The sequence below is a fragment of the Hippichthys cyanospilos genome, chromosome 9, assembly GCF_059441005.1.
Source record: "Hippichthys cyanospilos isolate Australia breed blue-spotted pipefish chromosome 9, RoL_Hcya_1.0, whole genome shotgun sequence".
Classification (NCBI taxonomy): domain Eukaryota; kingdom Metazoa; phylum Chordata; class Actinopteri; order Syngnathiformes; family Syngnathidae; genus Hippichthys; species Hippichthys cyanospilos.
Genome location: NC_142377.1, coordinates 11,531,387 through 11,550,122, shown reverse-complemented (window position 1 = coordinate 11,550,122; position 18,736 = coordinate 11,531,387). Strand labels below are relative to the sequence as shown.

General features: G+C 39.5%; 3 protein-coding genes across 4 annotated transcripts; all 3 read left to right on the top strand.

Moving 5' to 3' along the window:
- The first annotated feature begins 702 nt into the window (after positions 1-702).
- Positions 703-2,708, top strand: guca1ab.2 (guanylate cyclase activator 1Ab.2). The gene is made up of 4 exons (XM_088423426.1): positions 703-1,052; positions 1,638-1,787; positions 2,005-2,095; positions 2,170-2,708. The coding sequence occupies exons 1-4, from the start codon at positions 858-860 to the stop codon at positions 2,298-2,300; spliced, it is 567 nt and encodes a 188-aa protein (XP_088279552.1). The 5' UTR covers positions 703-857; the 3' UTR covers positions 2,301-2,708.
- A 1,133-nt stretch (positions 2,709-3,841) lies between these two features.
- On the top strand, positions 3,842-8,538 carry irf6 (interferon regulatory factor 6). Its single transcript, XM_088423902.1, has 8 exons — positions 3,842-4,069; positions 4,234-4,420; positions 5,313-5,508; positions 5,798-5,896; positions 6,007-6,264; positions 6,735-7,127; positions 7,217-7,335; positions 7,673-8,538. Exons 2-8 carry the CDS (start codon positions 4,247-4,249, stop codon positions 7,901-7,903), a joined length of 1,470 nt encoding a protein of 489 aa, XP_088280028.1. The 5' UTR covers positions 3,842-4,069; positions 4,234-4,246; the 3' UTR covers positions 7,904-8,538.
- Positions 8,539-9,806: 1,268 nt separating this feature from the next.
- On the top strand, positions 9,807-17,394 carry eps8l3a (EPS8 signaling adaptor L3a). 2 transcript variants are annotated; one of them, XM_088423949.1, is made up of 20 exons: positions 9,807-9,895; positions 10,374-10,452; positions 10,674-10,747; positions 10,831-10,895; positions 11,584-11,742; positions 11,849-11,998; positions 12,772-12,812; positions 12,878-12,960; positions 13,038-13,186; positions 13,800-13,905; positions 13,988-14,061; positions 14,136-14,210; positions 14,357-14,502; positions 15,548-15,698; positions 15,778-15,842; positions 15,966-16,062; positions 16,150-16,257; positions 16,532-16,617; positions 16,811-16,946; positions 17,030-17,394. In XM_088423949.1, the coding sequence occupies exons 2-20, from the start codon at positions 10,388-10,390 to the stop codon at positions 17,039-17,041; spliced, it is 1,842 nt and encodes a 613-aa protein (XP_088280075.1). In that variant the 5' UTR covers positions 9,807-9,895; positions 10,374-10,387; the 3' UTR covers positions 17,042-17,394. The 2 variants fall into 2 exon arrangements, with proteins under 2 accessions (XP_088280075.1, XP_088280074.1); XM_088423948.1 differs by lacking the exon at positions 9,807-9,895 and having other exon boundaries at positions 10,343-10,452.
- Positions 17,395-18,736: the final 1,342 nt, after the last annotated feature.

The window sequence follows — 18,736 nt, the reverse complement described above, 5'->3', positions numbered from 1 at the left end:
TAATGGGTACCCCTGGGGGTACTTGAAGGAACTCCAGAGGGTACTCCAAATGTTAAATAAAACAAAAAAACAGGCAAAAATCCTTCAAAAATAATTATTGACTTAATAAATGTTTCAGGGAAATGTATGTTCAAAGTTTGTGAGCTCTGTGCAATAGTTAGGTTTTTGATTTGGATAACAGTTTTTCAAAACAGGACACTTTGTGTAGAATGTTCTAATGTGGACAGATACAAATGAAGTTTGAAAGGTTCTAAAGTTTAGACACTGATGCCATATTTTTTTTTTGTTTGTTTTTTTGTTTTGTTTTGTTTTGACCCAAAATTCCTTGCACTAGTTAAGGGGTACTGACATAAGCAATGTACTATTGCCTATTTAACTGATTTTTTTCCATGTTTAAGAATTTAAATTAATGCATGTCTCTCATGTCTTTCTATTTTTCTGTATGTAGTCTTTCCAAGTGCAATTCATAGCATCAATGACCAAAAAAAAAAAACTTCTGAGCTCAGCGATAAGATATGATGCGCATTAAACCTCTGCAAAATCAACTTTTCCAGCAGTATAGCCTTTTTCATTGTTTACTACCGGGGCAAGTAACATACGTAAACATCACTAAGTTAGTAGTTCCCTCTGCCCTTAGAAGTGCTCTAAATACATAGTTAAGTCTTGTGGGCAAGCAAAGTAGATTACCACTTGAGAGCTTTTCGCAGATGCTCTGAAGGATGAATGGCTAACGCACAAGCAAATATGTCGAGCTTTTTGAAAACAAACTTGCCTGCGTGCTAGGATGCAGTAAATTTAGCATCCTTTACTTTGTCTTTTTAAGGACTTTACAGAGGATTTTATATGAAGAAACGAGCATGGGAAACAACGACTCAACTGTGGAGGAACTACAAACTTGTGAGAGTCATCAGTGGTACAGAAAATTCATGACAGAGTGCCCATCTGGACTTCTTTCGTTCTATGAATTCAAGAAGTTTTTTGGCCTGAGGAACTTGTCGGAGACGTCGGATGCATATGTGAAGGCTATGTTTACCACCTTCGATCTGAATGACGTAAGAGTAATACATATTGTATATTCTGTTGTCTGTTATGGTCATCTGGTAAATGACCGTTTAATCTGAGAAAGCTGCTAATTCATACCTGCTCTTGCTAAGATTTTTTTTTTTATGATAAAACTATGAAAATATTGGGGGGGGGGGGGGGGGGGGGGCAATCTGAACTGGTTGCCAGTCAATCGCAGGGCACACATACGGACAACCGGTCACAATCCCAAACCCATCTAAGGGCAATTTCGAGTGTCCAATTTACCTAACGTGCATGTTTTTGTGATTGTGGGAGAAAACCAGAGTACCCAGAGAAAACACACTCGGGCATGGGAAGACCATGCAAACACCACACGCCATGTCATGTCCTGATTCCTCAGACATCAAGGAGTGGACATTTGGAGCACATTTTGGAAAGGCGATAAAAAGTAGACCACATGGGCTGAAATTTTATTGCATGAATAATTTCTGTAACAAATATTGCAATTTCCATCATCGGTTGTAGAAATGGCAGGTATTCACGTATATATGTGTTGGTCAATCTGTATGTCAGTAGGCTGTAGAAGAATATGAGATTGCTTGTATTTTTTTTAGGATGGCTTCATTGACTTCATGGAGTATGTAGCTGCTCTCAGCCTGGTTCTTAAGGGAGCGGTCCATCAGAAACTTCGCTGGTACTTCAAACTCTATGATATCGACGGGAGTGGCTGCATTGATCGCGACGAGCTACTTTTGATCTTCAAGGTAATAGTGAGGCCTCTGAGTACTACATGATGTTCACTAGTTACTTGGGAAAATTCCACCCCCTGATGTATGGATTCAAGACAGCATTTGAGGCTGTTGGGGAATGTCGCTCTTTAACCTGAGGAGATATTTGGCACTTAGGCGACATCTACTGGTGGATCAAAGTAAAGTATGAAATGGCACACTTCATCTAAGATGCTGTTTTGTTACTTGCCAGTCTATTGATGCAATCAATGGAGTTCATGATGACAATAAAGCAGAGGAGTTTACCAACATGGTATTTGACAAGATTGACATCAATGGAGATGGTAAGCACTGTTACATCCAGTTAGCTAAAACTGTTCGCTAAATCTAAAATCGCTGGCTTTATTGTATCTTTCAGGTGAGCTGTCCTTTGATGAGTTCATGGGCGGGGTTCAAGAGGACGAGATGCTGCTGAAGATTCTGACGCAGAGTTTGGACATCTCGCACATTGTTCAGAAGATTCAAGGAGAAATGATGGCTAACACCTAAATTTCCAGCATCTTGAATCCTCAACAGATATTGTGGAGGCAGAGTTCATGAATGATGTCAACCGGACTAATCACTTTGATTTAGTTGGTTATTTCCTTCATAATTGTTACAGTTGGACGAATTCTTACTGACATTGAAGGTTACACCTCCATTTTATTGATAACGCAAGGACATCTACAAAGGAAGAGGAAGAACTTTTTAGGAGTTGTAAAGGAACTGGAGTCTTATTGGTGTTAATGTGGAAAGGTTGAAAAGGATGTGGAGGGGCCGGATTGGCCCCCAGCCTTGAGTTTGACACTTGTGCCCTACAAGCACATCTTTTTAAAAAAGTAAAATAAGTCTTGTTATATTGAGCGGGCATTTTGTGGTCAGCGAATACTTGTTTTATACTGTGATAAACTGACACGCAGAGAAATATATAAATGCATTTACAAATATAACCGAGCTCCAGGATTTTTTTTCCCCTCCCGGGGGACTAAGCAAACCATCACAGGGTGTCTGAAAAAACAAGTTGCGTTTATATTAGACTATACATTTATTGTTTATATATTGTTTATATGAGACAACATATATTCCTAGACACCCCCCACACACACCCCCACGTAGCAGCGTCTCTGCACATTCTCAATTGCAAAACTGTCATTAGCATTTCAAACACGCGCATGGCAACATACATACACGCATAAACAAAAGAAAGACACGGACTTGATTGGTGGATACACATCTATCAAAGTCAGTAGTTTCAGGGTGTGTCCTCTTATTGTTCAACGGCTGCTTTGGTTATTAATACAGTAGGCCTACTAACGGGAACATCTTTTTTTTTTTTTTTTTGGGGGGGGGGGGGGGGGGTTCTCCGGTTGGCCCATATGACGTCGGGGGTTCCTAATATAAGTGTTTTTGGTTTTTGTTTTTAAGTATTTTCTGTTTTTGTTTTTAAAATACGAGAGTAGAAACAAACAAATTACTTCCTTTTTGAAGATACAGTCTTGAATTTCGTAATCGTCCGAATAACCGAAAGATATACCAGCCACATACAGTTAACTACTGCAGCCAAGAATAGCATGGAGATATATATATATATATATATATATATATATATATATATATATATATATATTTCACGGAACCAATTCTGAAATTTTGATGGTAAATATTGTTTCTCATATTGTTAAGATCAGCAGACGAGGTCTTGCCGCCCCTGACGGCAGCAAAATTATTTTATTATTTATCTTCTTTTTAAATGTGTTTCATCGTTTATTGTTATTTATTTTTGGGTCATCTAGGTTAATAAGAAACTGAAACGCCGACTAAAAAATTAAGCGTGAGTGGCTGTTTAAAAATATTACACTCTACTTTTGATCGACAGAATATTTTTTCTTTATCTTTAATTTCTGTAGTTCTGTTGGGAATTACCAAATAATTTGGGAGTGCACGACTCGCGAGAATGGAAAAGGTGTGTCATCGAATGACGTCATCGTCGTACCTGAGTTTCGGCTAAGTGGGCGGGTTGAGGCCGAGGAAAGGGGGGAGGAAAAAAAAAACAACAAAAAAAAAAAACACCAGGCCAGAGGAGTTCACGGTTACGAACTTTGGGCTTGTTATTCCCTCATTTCGATTTCGTGATTTATCCACAAGAGGAACGAGTGTCCTTCACAATCAGGGTTAGCTTGGACAAGCAAAGGGAAAACTCGCTTGGAAACAAACAAACTCGACTATTTTGATCCAGAGGCCGACTGGGAAAAGCAACAGCCACTTCCTGGTTCGCACAGGTACGTGACCGTGTTGAAGATCACTAACCCTGACTACACATTTCTCGCATTTAAACTGTTATCGGCACATCTGCTGTGCAAAACATCGCTTAAACTGATTTTATGATAGGAATTGCGAGAAAATTTCCATTCGCCATTAGCTAACTTGTGTTTTGTTTTCTCAGGCTTTCTGCAGGCATGTCGGTAGCGCCGCGACGTGTCCGTCTGAAGCCGTGGCTGGTCGCCCAGGTGGACAGCGGAAAGTATCCCGGCCTGGAGTGGATTGACCGTGACGCCATGCGATTCAGAATCCCGTGGAAGCACGCCACTCGACACACGCCCCAACACGAGGACGAGGACACTATTTTCAAGGTAGCCAATCAATCCAAATTTGGGGTCCCCATCTGGATTAACCCCCTCTGAAATTTAAAGGGACACTGTGTAAGATTTAGACCGTTTTTCATTGCAAATTAAGAAATTAAATTGTTATACATTTTAAAAACTTGCAAATACTGTAAATGTGTTCCTAACAGTCTGTTTTAAATATGACATTCATTCTTATTCATTTTTGCTTGGAGGGTATTTTGGCACTTGCTTTCGACTGAATATGAAATCGCAGTTGCTCAAGTAACAACCGATCATGTAATATATTACAATATTCACAATATTTTCATAGTTTTATCATGCGGCATTCACAAGCAGAGCCATAATTAGTAGTTCCCCAAGCCCTGAGCCTGTGTCCGTTTTTAGTGTGCCTCACGACTTGACTATATGTAACCTGGGCTATTTAACCCTTGTGGCATGGGTTAGGGTTAGGATTCTGATGTTTCTATGTGATTGCATTTGGATGTGTGAGATTTTGTGTACAAAAATAATCATTGTCCAAATTTTGGACCATATAAAACCATTACAATTACAAATTTTGAGATCTATTTTAGTAGGATTTATTACATGGATTTTCCTGCTATTTTTGCAACATTCCATTGAGCGGCGGTCAAACTATGTCAGCAAACAGAAAATTCCTTGTTGACTTGTGACAGTAGTCAAATTCTGTCCGATCGGGAAAATCATCCGTCTCTCAACTTCACAGGCGTCTGTGTTTTTGGCGGGAAATAGTGTCGAGTGATGACGTAAATCTCTGGTTTATGCGGTTAACATGGATCCAGAGAATTTGGCAGTGTCCACTTTAGCTGGACTTTTTGAGACCTTTTGTGACTAATGGGAGAGCTGCACCTTAAAACAATGATACTGTATTTTCCTCAAGGCGTGGGCTGTGGAGACGGGGAAATTCCAGGAAGGGTCTGACGAACCCGATCCTGCCAAGTGGAAAGCGCAGCTCCGATGTGCCCTCAACAAAAGCCGGGAATTCAACCTCATCTATGACGGAACCAAAGAGGTTCCGATGAATCCCTTAAAGATATATGATGTTTGTGACATCCTACAACCTTTAAGCAATCCAGGTAAACGAGTAAGACTTGTGTTTGGTTATTTGTAAGTTTAGGGAGGCCAAGTTAATAATAATTCAGTGATTCTGATTCCACAGTTGGCTGCTTATCGCCCACATTCTTTTATTTATATTTATTAGGTGGATGGAATGAAATAACAGTGTAGAAACAGGAGTGCTAAAAAGACTTTTTTTTTTTTTTTTAAGGGTTATTGAATTTACCTACACTGTAAAAAATCAGCGGGTTTGGGTCAAAATGAAAAATGAATATGGTTCAAGACTACAGTTTGTCAATGAAACCACAGGTTCTTCAGATGCCGGTTCTTGGACCCCAGGAGAGGAAGACGGAGCCGAGGAAGATATTCCAGACACACCGGAATCTCTTCCTCCATACCCATCCAATGGTGAGGCCGTGCGGCTCGTTGTACACTTTATCACATCCACAAACGGACGAGAACAAAAGAAAAATGGACCTCGGCTCTGATGCTCACAGCAGTCTCCTTTCCCCAACCAGGCACAAGTCCTTCTCCTCTCATCTTGTGGTCCCCGATGGGCTCCGAGTCCTCCATGCCACCGGCTGCGTCTAATAAAGTCTGGCCCAAAGAGGAGCCCATGAAAATTTGGCCAAAACAGGAGCCCGTGGATGTGGAGATGCAAGCCACGCCCCTGGCTGACTTGCCCCCCGCCGCTCTGGCCGACCCCTCGATGCAGGGACCCACTCTTGCCGACACCCTATTTGCATCTCCGGAGATGTGGATCAGCTCTCTTCCAAGTACGTTTGCGCTATTTTGGCTTCTTCTAACGCACAGGTGTCAAACTCAAGGCCCGGGGGCCAGAACCGTCCCGCCACATCATTTTATGTGGCCCGCCAAATGCTGATTTGATTTCAAGTTTCTAGCTAAACTTGCAGATTGTCTTGAAAAATAACCATTTTCTGTTCCCGATCTATCTTTTGAACAGTTTTTATCGACCTCTGTTTTCAAAACTAGGTAAAGATGTAAACCAGCAAAAACGGCGTTTATTAGACACATGCTTTTCTATTTTTAAGTCCAAAATTTTCAGGATTTTAGAGAAATCAAAGGGGTACGTTAAAATTGAAGCTTTTTTAGACTATTTTTCGATTGATTCCGGCCCTCTAACAGACACCTTAAGTACAATGTGGCCCACGACGAAAATCAGTTTGACACCCTTGTATCTAACGGAATGCAAAACACCAATTTTTGGAACGCGTCTTGAACGCAGTGACCGACCTGGAGGTGCAGTTCCTGTATCGAGGGAGGGAGATGTGTCCTTCCGTCACGGTCAGCAACCCCCAGGGCTGCAGGCTCTTCTATGGCGATCTGGGCCCCATGGTCAACCAGGAGGAGCTGTTTGGCCCAGTCAGCCTGGAACAGTTGCGCTTCCCCACCACGGAGAACATCACCAATGACAAACAGAGACTCTTCACGAACCGCCTGCTGGACGTGATGGACCGGGGTCTGATCTTGGAGGTGAGCGGCCACGATATCTACGCCGTCCGTCTGTGCCAGTGCAAGGTGTACTGGTCCGGCCCCTGCGCGCCAAATCCCTCCACGCCAAATCCTATCGAGCGACAGACCAAAGTCAAACTATTTAGCCTGGAGTCATTTCTCAGTGGTGAGTTCCCATTATTATTTATTTGATCTTCTCACAATCTAATGATGTGGAAGGTCATTTACAACTTGAATGTTTGTTGTTCTGCATAGATGTGATCACCCATCAGCGTGGCCAAACTCAGAATCCGCCGCAATTTGAAATCAGCCTGTGCTTTGGAGAGGAATGGCCCGATGGGAAGCCAACGGAGAGGAAACTTATCATGGTTCAGGTGAGAATGAACATTTTCTTTTTTTAAAAAAAAAAAAAAAGCGGGGCATGCATATTTGTTTGTCATTATTTTCAAGAACTTGTTTAGAAATTCAACCAATTATTAAATTACACTGCAAATTATGTATTTATAATATGAGGGGATTGTTTCAATTAATTTTCTCTTAAATTGTACAGCATACTTACTGTCGCTGTTTTTGCTGAGACCTACAGAAACCCTGTTAAAATCTCAGGCGCCACTTTTAAGTGCCTTCACCTACCCCCATTTAAGAACTGCACCGCTACACTATTGCATTTGACAGCCCTGTTTTAAGCAGACAACCTTGACCTCTTTGCAGGTCATTCCAGTGGTGGCTCGCATGATCACCGAGATGTTTTCCGGAGACAACACGCGGTCTTTCGACAGCGGCAGCGTGCGTCTCCAAATCTCCGTCCCGGATATCAAAGACAACATAGTGACCCATCTGAAGCAGCTCTACTGCCTGCTGCACACCAACCAGGGCCAGGACGGCTGGGTTTTGCCTCCCGGCTCAGGCTTGAACCTGGTCCAGACCCTGCAAGGACCGTGAGCACCCGTCGAGCAAAAACAGATGGAAGTCCAATATACCTGTACAGCTTTATCATATTTCCCTGCTAGCAAAGATGTACATAGTCACTCCTATTTCAAAGTGTGCCATCACTATGTTTTAATCTTTAAAGTGGGTTGTCTTCTATTTTTTCCCTCTCTTTTTCTCATTCGAGCTCTGCGTCTGTACAGTTAGTGTGTTGAAGCGCTACTTAGACGAGTCAAAGTCCAGCTTGCTGCAAAAGGTAGTTTAGTTTAGTTAATGACTTACAGAGAGTGCCTTCTGTATCCAAAACATATCAGCAAGTAGCCAAATCCACGATTTTACCTCACAAATTTCAAAGCAGTGAACATTTGAGTATTTTCTTTTGTACAGCTTCCAAAAATGCTTTCATTCAACCATGCTTAGAAGTCACAAGTTACACTACTATACTGCCGGAGATGTGTTAGTCATTGTTTTCATTGAATATATATTTGAATCTTAGAGTGAGTGTATATACAAATATTTTTAAATATGCATCTTTCAGCCTAATAGATTTGTTATGACATGGATGCTACTGTACTAGGGCTGCCGAATGGTGTTCGTTGGCGAATTTTATTGAGATTTTAAGTACAATAAAAATGTGACACGTGCTTTAATTTCGTGGATCGCTTTCACTTCATCACACTGCCTTTGTGTACTGTGTGAAAGTTGACAGATAAAAACATGATTGTTTCCGGATTCTCGCTGAATGCAGGTGTGCCATACTGCCCACTAGTGGTTCAACAATGTAGACACAAGCAACTGGTCTGCAATACAAAATGAATGTCTAATCACTGGTAATTTGTTTTATCTATTAAAAACAAATCCATTCGTATTCAATAATTGTTTGAGAGCGCCTAGGTTTTATCAGATGAATCACTCATTTTATATCCTTGAGGAATAGATACGTCAATGATCCATTTTAATTTGGCTGGTAGTAAAAGTTAAAAAAAAAAAAAATCTTTAGGGTGCTGTAGTCCACTTGAGTTGGCTATTTAAGGATTACGGCAACATAAACTAGATTTGCCACTTTTGCCAAAGGAATTAATTTGCTCATTATGGCTGCTAAAGACACTCAAAATGAAACCTGTGTGGCATTTTGAAAATTGAGACTATATTTTCACTTAAAGAGATTGAAAAAAATCATGTAGTTATATAGTTAATTTGATTATTTGTCATGTACAATTAATACCATAAAAACACATTTTTTTTCACTTTCTAACTGTAAATGATCAATACTCAGCTAATGACAAATCACAGCTCAGCTTGTTTAGATCACATGACTAAACCCAGAAAATTGGTAAGCCGTGAAAATAACTTTAGTATCTCTTTAAATGTAAAAATCACACTTGTATACTGTCATTATACTATTTTTTTTAGACTGTGTCAAGCCTAACTCATCTGAAAAAGCACAGGTTTATTAAAGGCATCGTGTGATTTACATCACAAAGCGATATATTTTCAATTAATGTTTAACAGAGTGATTCATTTTCCGATGACAGCATATTCAGTGGGCAGTCAAACATTTTTCTCTTCATTTAAGGATTTAAAGTGCCGTGCGTTTTCAGAAGTCATCTACATTCGTTTTCATTTCAGGTGGTGGTGAATTTGAAAAATATATTCCACCTTCAAGCTAAATGGGAATTTATCTCGTGATTTCTTGCACTGATTTGTCAATTTGAGAACTTACGTTTCACATAGAGCTGTCGTACTGCCAAGAGAGTTGACGTATCGCCGTGGCAACCATGAAGCATATCCACAATATGCTTTCCATATCTGGTAACCTTTGCTCGGGTGGGATGCCACGGCGGTAAACGCAACTTCGTTCTTCCACACATTCATTGTGTCATAGACACTGGACTTTGTGCTCTCCTTATGGGCGAGTCTTTTGTGTTCGCTCAAACTATGAGTTGAATTTGCGCTGGATTTGAAATATTCAATAGGGGAGTACTTAAACTGAGTTAAACACTGAAGGTAAGAGCTTTAAATGTTAGTGATGTTGGTGGCTTCATATCTGTAGCTTTCTTTCTGTATTTGTAGAAATGTTATGGTAATTCAATCAAACAACATTTTGTGCGTGTGTGTGTGTTTGTAAGTCATTTTCACATGCAGCAATATGATGAAAATGAACTTTTGTGTGTTGCTTGGACATAATAGTTATTCATCCATCCACTCCAGTTATAGAAATCACCAAAACTCTACAGTATTTGTTTCCGACATGCTTACGTTTTTAAATGTACAATTTAGTATTTCACCCCCCAAAATTGTTTTTTTTGCCATGTTAGTGCCATTCAGCTGATAATCCTTTGACAGACTTGGATTTACAACATATTGAAAATGCAATTCTACCCTTTGATTTTGAATCCGTTAAAGTTGTTTCATAATAACAACTAAATATCGCGCAAAATGTTGTAAAGTTACCTCGTTTTATGACATTCATGTGACATGGCAGGTGTGTGTGTGAGGATGTTCAGGAGTGACAGCCCGCTGAGGAACGATACCAGCAGTTATGCAGGATCCATCCAGTCCAGGTATGTTTACCATCCTGTAGCAACCAGCCAACAGGGATGTAGTCAGATGTTTAAACACAAATATTTTGTTCCTTAAAGTCACAAGTTTTTGTTCCTCTCATAAAAAATTGGAGCACCAATAAATTCAATCAACCTTGTTCAGTATACTTATCGTAAGTATGGAGTATGAAAATGTTTTCCGCGGCCGGCCTCAAGTAATTTGCTCTTATTTGTTGGGGCAGTGGCTACTCGATCACAGATGAGGTGTCATCGCAAGCGTCGGCTGTTTCCAGGCCCAGTGCAAAGTCAATATACTGTAAGTAATCGCGGCGTACGATTCGAGCAATGATATCAAATGAGTTTTGTGAACCGATGCGCTGTTTGGTTATATTTCAACAGTGCAAAGGAAGGAGTATGCTGCCTCCATAAACAAGACTATAAAGAATTTCCATTACAGAGTGGAAGTAAGTGACTGAGTCATTTTTACACTCCAGACTCAATACTGGCCGTAAATCATGCAGCCTTTACATGTACTTGGACTATTATAGCAGTGTTAATGCAAGTGCAATGACATTTCCCAAGGCTGGTGATTTATATCTGATTTTCTAATTTACAACTTTAAGAACATAAAACACAGTTTACATTAAACGTTACCCTACCTTTACGCGACTGAAGGCTTATTATTGTTTTGCTCCAGAAAATTATTAAAATATAGCGTCCTGTTTCGGGGTTACAGTAGAGATCTGTTCACAAAAATACATAATTAACTTCATTATTAATAAATATTTGTCCCCCCAAAATTAATCAGCTTTAAGTGTCAGATCTGTTCTCAAAAAGAAACAATTATGAATAAATATTTGTCCACAGAAAAATATTAACTTTTGGGATCATATTAGAGATGTGTTCACAAAAATAAATCATTAAGTTGACAGGTAACGAGCGGTGGCACATGACAAGTTGGGTCCAACCATTCTAGTTTGGAGGAGAATCTGGCTTTTTACAATGAAATTGAATAACCTACTGAACATAAAATTTGTTCATTTTCCCATCACGAACTGTGTCTGTACATGACTTAGAATGGTCAAGAACATGCTGAAAAGGTAATAAACTCAAGCAAACCCCAAACATTAACGTTGTGTGGTTGTGTGTCAGCATCTACTCACATGCGACCTAGATGGCAAGGAGCTGCAAGGCCTCACAGACTGCGTGGAGAGACTCAACCTTCTCGACAAAATGGGTCGAGTGTGGGGCCAGAATATGCTGCTGGAGGTCAACGAATCTGACCTCCTGCTCACCGACACGGAGACCAAGGTCACTCGCGGCCGTTCCTACCGGACTTGTCATCATTTGGGCTGCGAGTAGCTTTGTGGCGACAAAAAAGGAATAAGAGTAACAGTACTGTTGGATGGTCTCCCAGGAGGTGCTGGAGTCCATTCATCTGTGTGACGTCATTGAGCTGACGGCCGTGTTGGACGCTTCGGCGTCAAACTCGCTCCTTGCAGTGACAGTCAAACCCAGCAGAAAAAATGTGATAAGCGTCTTCCTGTTCCACTGTGAGGATGTCAGGGTGAGAGGAGCCTGTCCAAGCATCTTTTAGAAGAATGATTATCAAAACATGTCCTACTAATGGTGTGTACTCAACTCTATGTAGATTTCACTTTAAAACAGGCTTTGATGTGTACAAAGTGCAGTTCATGCAATCACATTTGTCAGAGTAAGGGTTAAACCAGATAAAATAATAATAATAATTGCAAATATATTAAAATTAGAAAAAACAGTACAGCAGTATGCATTTTAGGTTTTCACTTGTCTTAAACTTTTGACTAAAATGAAGTGTTTACATTTTTAAAACTGAAGTGCAATTTTATGTTTCACAATTGAGTATTTGAAAAATGTCCACATTTTTTTAGTAACGTTATTGATCAAACTGCAGACTTCAGTGACAATAAGCAAGTTGCGCAACATATCTGTGTATACGTGAGATTCAAATTGGAAAAAAAAAAATTGAGCTAACACATGTGAGTGCTCGTTTTGAATGCTAAATCTCGAACAAAAGGTATATAACGAACTTTATACCTTAACACTTGCAGGCCTTGTTTAAAAAGCTTAAGCCTTAAGTGACCAAATGAGAGGTGCACTTTGTGCCATGTTTAACTGCTCTCATGAAATTTATAAGCTTGAACATGGGAAAAAAATACACCTGTGCAAAGTTTCAACAAGTTACCCGTAAACGCAGTTGTAAAATTTTGCTCATTTATCACACGAAACTCCCAGAATGTAAAAGATGGACTCAAGTTAACCATCAGCTCGACGCTACAGAAAGTCTCGTTTTGTTCACAGGCCGATTACGTTCAAAAGGGGATTTCACAGGCGCGTTTAAGGTAGGACCAACAATCAGTAAAAACCTGCCGAGTATACTTTGGATTTGACACCTTTGACTGGACAGTGCGTCAAATGAAGATGTGGAACCCCGACGGAAAGTTGAACCCAAAGAGAAAACCCCTGAGTGGGCCCCCCCTGATTACAATGGTGAGACTTTTACATGCTGCTTTGATAATGATAACAAGATTTTTTTTTTTGAAACCTGCTTTTGTTCACTTATTTAGAGGACACTCTCTCGGCTGTCACGCTGAAAGATGTTGATGATGAGGAGGAGGAGGAAGAGGATGAGCAGGAAGAAAAAGAGGAGGAGGCCTCCATCAGAGAAGAACCTTTGCAGCCCCCACGACCATACACAGAGTTGGACCGGAATGTGGTATGTAAACAAAAACGAGAATTATTAGTTCTATCATGAAATTATATGCATCAAAAGCATAATTGGTATCAGCACTTTGTATCGGCGATTGAGGCTTCAAGCTATCGAGAATTTTCATTTATGAGCACAACATTTTCTATCTAGTTTTATGTCGTTATTTTTCTTGCAATTTGTTTTAATTTTCATTCGGACCAGTCATAAAAAAAAGAAATGCAATTTTATTTTCAAAAAATCATCCTGTACTACATAGATTTTCATTTATGACCATATCCATTGCAGGTTCACCTCACTATCTTTTTGATATTTTTCATCCTTCTAAGTTGGACCAGTCAAAAAAAAAAAATATTCATTTTATGTATTGGTTACATTTTGGTGTTGACTTCCCGAAACCACCAGGTGGCACTAGCGGCTAACTTATGACATCGATGACTTTGACGACTGGCTTAGCCTGGACGCCCATGATCACCCATCATGCATAAGTTTTCAAAAGTTATAATACTCTAATTATGATGTAATAAATATTCCTAGTTCAATTTTATAAGTATATAAATATACAAACTCTATGTTACTGTTTTTTACTTACTTCAGCAGTCTTTCAACTCCTACATTCCAGGACATCTTGAATCACATCGTGAGCGACATTGAGATCTTCATGGGCAAGGTGGCAGCTGTAGCGGCCAAAAATGCAAAGAAAAAAAAGAAAAAGAAAAAAGGAAAAGGTTCGTAAATTACATGAGCAGTCCAGCTCGCTTGCATACTTAAATCCACCGAAACAACTTGCTTGTGTTTTGTTTTCATCAGAATCGTCCGGTATGCCCCCAACAGAAGAGTTTGCCGAATGTCTTCAGAAGATCAAGTGTGGTCTCAATCTTCTGGTATGTACCCTTCTTATTTATTTCCTGCAAAAACAGTTTTGATTTTCTTCATTGAATGCAACACGTGTCTTCAGGTGGAGCTGAAGGGAAAAATCGATAATCCCGGTGTGTCCGGATTTGTGCACGCCTTCTTCTCCGCATTAGCTTTCGTAAGTTAGACTCTAAATGGATGACAACTTTCAATTTAAAAATGTAAATCATTACACAAATGGCAAATGATCTCATCTTAAATCTCAAAGTTGCTCCGAGTGTGCAGGTATGTGTCATTTTGTGACCCGTGCCGTGCGCTCACCAGATCGTAAGTCATTGCTCTGAAGACTTGCCTCCGAGCATCGTGGCTCCCCTGCTGACTCCTCAGTGTATCTGCCTCCTGAGTGAGGAGGCGTCCGCCGAGGAGGACCAGCTGTGGCAGTCTTTGGGAGACGCGTGGAATATCCCAAGGTAGGTCACCTCATTGACCTACGATACAGTTTTCAAAAAATGATTGTTAAAGTCTGCATGTAACAGAATCTTACCTCTTACACGATGTTTGGTCAACAATTACAATAATGATTGTAAGGTTCACGCTTATTGGAAAATATAACTACTAACTTATATATAGTTTATTATAACGTAAAGAGTATCAGGCCCACACTCAAGGACCAAAAAAAAAGTTAAATGATGGGCTAATCAATTAAATAGTCCATTGCTTGTATGGTTTTGCTAAAGTGTAGCTTGAAAACATCCTCACCGGTTCTTAGCATTAGATCATATATATTCAATTTACAAATTTCCGTTTTTTGCTCTTCATTTTTTTATTCAAGTTGTAATATTGTAGCTTTTTGTTTTGCAATATTCTTACTTTGATGCCGAGGTGCAAAAAGCACACCCGATGGAGGGGACCCCCCCCCTTTGTACACCACTGTGTTTACAACTTTCTTAAAAAAAAAAAAAAAAAAGTTAGTTTAATTGATTAATACTGTACATGTTCATTTCATAACATTTGACTTTTTTGACATCTTATGACTTCCCTGTTGCAGTATGTTTTTTATTACTCTTTGTAAATGTCTTTCAAAAGTGGGAAAAAATGCACTTTTTTAAAGTTAATACATTTAGTGTATATAATTTGCTGCAACTTCGTTATAAAAGTATTTTCTCTTTCAACAAATATTACAACTTAATTTACATGAAATTGTAACTTTTTCCAAGTCATAACACTGAAACGTTTTCGAGCAGTAATCTAAAAAATGGCGACTGTTTCCACAGAACACAATGACTTGATTTTTTTCTTTATTTTAGTTCTAATTCCTGTAAATTAGTACTAATATATATATATATATATATATATATATATATATATATATATATATATATATATATATATATATATATATATATATATATATATATATAATTTGTTTGCTAGCTAGGACACAAAGTGGCTGCAATAATATGATATATGGCCAGGGTGTGGAAGGACTTGAAAGTGTTTCCTACTTTGGCGCAGCACCAAATGGCCCGAAGATGACGAGGACATCCCGACATACACTCTGGAGTTCTTTGATGGCTGGCAGCCTCCTGAGCTGAGGGAGGTCCCCGCAGCTGCCAATGAGACCCCAATGAGGGTGCAAGAGGTCCGACAGCCTTCGTCCAGCGCGGTGAGTCAGAGCCTCTCTTAGTGGACTACAAAAATGGATTAAAGAAAACATCAATTGGTCATTTGCTGTCTGTGTGTAGACAACCACCAAGAAGACACCATCACCTCCTGCACCTGTAACACAGCATGCAAGGATACCTGCAAAGTACACATGCAAGCTTACCATTATACTCTACATTGTACAGTTTGTAAATTCTCAAAGGAGTGTTTTTAAACAGTTTTTTTTAAATATGCTTCCACTCAAATTGTTTTTTTTTTTCTGTCCCAGGTTGCGGGAGAAGAAGCTGCGTCGTATGCGAGTCACGCATGACTTCATCGCAAGGAACAACAGAGAGCTGACCATCAGGAAAGGCGAAGTTGTGGAGGTAAAACATTCTCCCATCTCTTGTAAACAAAAAAAATTGTTGACATGATAAAGATGAAATGAAAAGTACGCTTGGTCTATTTTGTAGTTGCTGGACGTGTCCAAGCAGTGGTGGAAAGTGAGAAACAATAGAGGAGAAGAAGGTTTCGTCCCCAACAATGTCCTCACGGAAAATGAGGAACAAGCTGAAGACATGGTGACTTTCTGCTATTAAAAAAAAAGAAAAAAAAATACATAAAAAAAAACTTCAAGTAACTTATAGTTTGTGCTCAACAGACTGAATATTTAAAATGAAATCCTCAATATTTTCTTTTACTTTCTTCACCGCCAGCCCGGTTAAAACGGATTTTTGACATCGAATGAATGACAAATAAATCCACCCTCATCCTCATATAATGTCAGCATAATTACTCCAATATCTATACATGAAATGACCTCTTTAAAGTTATATTTTCTCTCTTCGTCATCAGCCTATTGGAAGTTCTCCTGTCTTGAGCAAAAAGTCCAAACCAGTCGAGGTGAAGGCCTGGCTTGAACACATGGGTTTTAGCAAGATGTGAGTACAGTTCTACAACACTAGACCTGCATGGTCGAACAAGCACCGCCGTCAATATGACACAAAGCAGTTCTGCATTGTGACTGAATTAGCTGAATGTATCTCAACTCACATTGCATTTAAATCTGCATTGATTTCCAGGTTCAGACACATGATTGTCATGTTTTTTCTTCTTCTTCCTCTGCGCTTGCAGCACGGTGCGCTGTCTGGGCGTGCTGAGCGGCTCGATGCTGCTGAGCATGACCCGAGAGGAACTGAAGACGGTGTGTCCAGAAGAAGGCGGGAGGGTCTTCTTCCAATTACAAGCGGTCCGTTCCGCCGCCCTGGCTGTAAGTGGCAACTGGTCCATCTGTTTCCATGGAGACCAACTACAAGACAAATACTTACTTTTGTGTTTCCTTCACAACTGTAGGCTGCAAATTGAGCTAGAGGGTTGTCATGGGAGAGAACATCACAGCAGTTGGAGGTGGTACACAGTCAACTCAAAACACACAAATGTCTGTAATCTTTACACTGGCACTTTTCACATTGGATATGTCACATGTCATATATTTGTACATTAAAAAATGACTTGGATTTTTACCTCATTGTACACTCGCCGGACTTTTAAAATGCGACATTTTAAATACAGTGTAATAAAGCTAGCATTTGATTGACACTGTCAGATGCATCAATTTAACAACATGTATTTTTATCAGTCTGCGGTGCAATTTTTCCATCCATTCGATTTCTGTTCTGCTTATCCTCTCTAGGATTGTTGGTGAACTGGCGTGTATGATATTTGACTATTACTGTATATTTTTAAGAGCAAAATATGACTTCGAGTATGGGAGAATGCAAACACCAACTCCATTAATGAATAAATATTCACATTGTACAAACAAGTTACCAATGACGGATTCAAACTCTATTAATAAATATTCATATTGCAAGAACAAGTGCTCACGGGTTGTTGCTCTTCCACCTACATCCTGTAGATGTCGGTATAGCGTTTATTTCAAACAGGTGATTGAAACACTTCATGAATACCGCTGCTATTTTTCTTTAATCATTCTTGTGAAATCGGAGCACCTGTCTCCCAATGACATTCAGATACTTAGTTAACACAAGGAAAATACGACCAAACTTTGTTTCTCTCGACCTTCTTTTTATCGTTGCTGCTCCAGTAGCATACAAGAAAAAACAGGCAGAAGCAGGTTAGCAGCAGAAGAGGAAAGGGGAAACAAATTACAATTATATTTTGTTTCACCACTTGTTGTAAATAAACCCGTAAAAAGTTCATATAGAAGCGAATTTTCGTTTTTCAATATCCAATTTTTAAACTACAAACGGGCTTGTTTCTCTTCAAGGGAAACAGCAACACTGTCTCCTAGCGGATGAAGAAGGGAGCGCTTTGTCAACTGTTAACAGAAGCGAACAAGCGAGTGTTCCAGGCATGTGTGCGACCCTCTGCGAGACATAATAGTCAATCTTCTCGTTAAGGACATGAAAGTCAGACATTCATGCCTCAGCTCATTTTCTCGCAGCTTGCCAAGAGGCCAGTGGAAGCAATTGGATATACACAATACGATGCGATTAGGCTCACAATGACCTTGAATCGCCATGCGTTTGTCAGCATCAGCTGCCCTCTATTTTCAAAGGCTCGCTTTTGTGCTCATCAAAGCATTCCTACAAATTAACATGATGAACCAATAAGAGGAACTAATTCGCCTATTTACCAGCTGACGCTTTGGACATTCGAAACCAGACGCTCTGACCTTAACAGTAAATAATAATGCTAATTGATGATTGACATGGCGTGAGATTATTTCATTTTAAAATAGTTATAATACGATTCTGGCTGCCGTTTGTATAGCATACTCGAGTTTGTAATGGTTTAGCTATTGTTCAACATTGTCAGGTAATATACATTAAAATCTGCATGTGTGCGTAAACAATTCATGGACAGGAATCAAATGCTTTTTTCCCAGGTTCCCCTGGTTTAAATTAACTATTTTAAATGGACTAGTGTGCCATTGTGACTAGTGTGATTGAAACTGATGAAACATGACTCATATATCATAAAAACCTGATGGACATGATGAATATATGTATATTGAATTCATTTTTTTACCCTATA